Here is a 2616-nt window from a genome sequence, read left to right on the forward strand (position 1 = left end):
AACCTGAACTTTTGATCTCCTATTTTAAAACTCAGCACTTTTGATCCCCTATTTTAGTTTTTTGTTAGTTTTAGTCCCCCACCTCAATTTGGTCAAACTTTTGCTAATGTGTCATGCTCACTGATGACGTGGCATTGTACATGTGGACAACTTGCTATGATGATGTCAGAAAATCCCTCCTATTTTAAGATGAAAGTTTATTTTCCCTTCATTTTATTTATTTATTTATTTATTTGGAAAATCCCTCATGCAAACTTAACAAAACAACAAAATCGCAACTGTCCAAGATACAAGTCATCTCATAAATAAACTTACAAATTTAGAGGACAAAAAAAGTGAAGAAATGGAAGAAGTATCTTTTGAGGCTAATAAATTCGAATTAACAATCACAATATTTATATCACTAGTAAGACTAAGGGCTCCAAAAGCAACAACTGATAAATCATGAAATGAAAAATAACAAATTAAATAAATCTCTCTCAATTCTCTCACGAGAGATGATTAGTAATGGACCTACTCTAGCATTCTACACATTAATTATGTGATTACTTTCAATCAGTTACATATCCTCAAATTATTACTGATGTCGAGGCGTCACTATTTGTAGACCGTTGTGTCCAATTTCTATATCTATGCCAATTTTTGGCATATACATTAACATAAACACGAGGAAATTTGGGTTTTGCGATACTTGTTGCGATTGCTTCGGGAATAGAAACTACATTTGATTCTGGAAACAGAAAATTCCAACCGCCGAAGTTTCCTAGCAGATCGCAACGCAACTTTGTGAACACGAACAAAAGAGCCTTTGATTCTCTCAGAAAAAGTTTTCTTTCTAGTGAATTGATAGCTTCTAAGAAACAATTGTCTCTTCTCCATGATTGTAGTATAGTTGTGTTGCTCATGAGGGTAGTAATAGCCAAATGAATCACTCCTAAACAATGGATTAGTAGTCATCATCATGTTCATGCTATTGCTACGCTTCTGGTTCTGAAGTAGATTCATGTTCATTATGGTGGCACCCCCTAAAAAGTTAGAAACAGAAATAAAGATTTATGGATATAAGAATTAGAAATTTGAGGGACATTAAATAGTGGTAGGAAGAAGAAACGGTTTCGTGAAAGATAAAGAGAAATGACATGTTAGAAGAGAAAGGGGCATGTACTATGTACTGTAGATACACGTACCTTAGTTATTGTTTGGTTTGTTTGTTACGCGACCAGACCTGTGTTGTGCGCCGCCGCAATGCCTAAGATATTATATATATTGTCCTGTTTTTTTATTGTTATTTAATTTCTCTTTACTGTGTTGTGCAAGGTACTACTTAAGTATTTCTTAAATGTTGTTGTGAGAAGAGATTTTCATTACTTCCCCAAATTTTTGGTCTTTCATTTTTTAACTTTTTAATTTTCTTAAAATTATTCCATTTAAATATATGTTTAAGCATGTAAAAATATTGAATAGTGTATCAAAATAGAAGGTAATGAAACAAAAGGATCGACACGGCCAGCCCAACACTAAATGAGGCCTAAAATAAATTTTAAAGTGAAGGCAAAAAAAGTTGCTTGAATTTTTGAAGAATTGCAAAGTTTTTGAATAAATTTTATGTTTTTCTCCGAGACCTCTTCCTATTGTAAACTAATGAACTTATCACTTATGGCTTTTAAGAGGCCTTTTTTTCTTAATAATTTTTCTTTTTCTTTTTCAGGGGCCTAAAACCCTTGCCTGAGTTGTCTTACCCTTAGGCCGGTTGTGATGATCGATAGTACTCTTCATTATTTTGTTGTTTTTTATAGTTTGTAGACGAAGTGGCAAACACCGTTGAAACTCGCGCATACTTTGAGGTTTCGGGTTTGAACGCAAGTGACAGTGTTCAACCTAACAATATCAATTTTTGTTGAGTTAGTACTTATATGAACACTAATCTCCATTGTTTTAATTAATCACTTAAATTAGAACAAAACTATTCTCTCTTTTAAGATATTATTATCGTGCGTGAGTCCTCATTAAGACAATCACGTGCATAGTTGCATCATCTTCTTGTTGCCTTCATTCATGATTTTCGAATGGTTTGGTTTGGTAGTGCTATTATATCATTCAGAATCCGAAGTTTGTCCAATGGGGTACGTAGGTTCTAGTATTGTTTCTCCCATCCCGTGGGACCAAATGCTTTGGTAATGTTAGAAACGGTCTAACCTTAACCCATCTCGTGTTACAATAAATAAATATTGCATGGGAAAACAAATATATCATGATCTTTAACCCACAACTAAAAACCACTAAATCATCGTTTTGATCATCAATGTATTGAAGTTATATAAACATTTGAGTGTGTCTCACTAAAGAAATATATTTTTTTGAATCACTAAAGAAATAGATATTAAAGAATATTTTTGTAATTTTGTTATAGTAACTATATGTAACGAAATGGCTATAAAATAAAAATGTTGGCTTTGATCATACAGTATTGATGATCAGGTGTATTTTTTTTTTATTTATTAAAATCAAAGTGTATTATTGATTTATACAGATAACAACAATTGGGTTGTAAGCATGGTACGCAACGTGGGTGGCGTATGAATATAATAACGGTGTGCTTGTTGTGCTAATTCAAGA

The 2616-nt window shown here is 32.6% G+C and overlaps 1 protein-coding gene across 1 annotated transcript; it reads right to left on the reverse strand.

Annotated features, from left to right (window-relative positions):
* Positions 1 to 372: 372 nt before the first annotated feature.
* Positions 373 to 1931, reverse strand: LOC123891021. Its single transcript, XM_045940801.1, has 2 exons — positions 1188 to 1931; positions 373 to 1025 (listed from the first exon to the last, which is right to left on the reverse strand). Exon 2 carries the CDS (start codon positions 1009 to 1011, stop codon positions 655 to 657), a length of 357 nt encoding a protein of 118 aa, XP_045796757.1. The 5' UTR covers positions 1012 to 1025; positions 1188 to 1931; the 3' UTR covers positions 373 to 654.
* Positions 1932 to 2616: the final 685 nt, after the last annotated feature.

This window comes from Trifolium pratense, linkage group LG6, assembly GCF_020283565.1.
Source record: "Trifolium pratense cultivar HEN17-A07 linkage group LG6, ARS_RC_1.1, whole genome shotgun sequence".
NCBI lineage: Eukaryota > Viridiplantae > Streptophyta > Magnoliopsida > Fabales > Fabaceae > Trifolium > Trifolium pratense.

Bases quoted from the DNA above. Each gene is read 5' to 3' on its own strand.
- LOC123891021 (XM_045940801.1), bottom strand. From the start codon at position 1,011: ATGAACATGAATCTACTTCAGAACCAGAAGCGTAGCAATAGCATGAAC.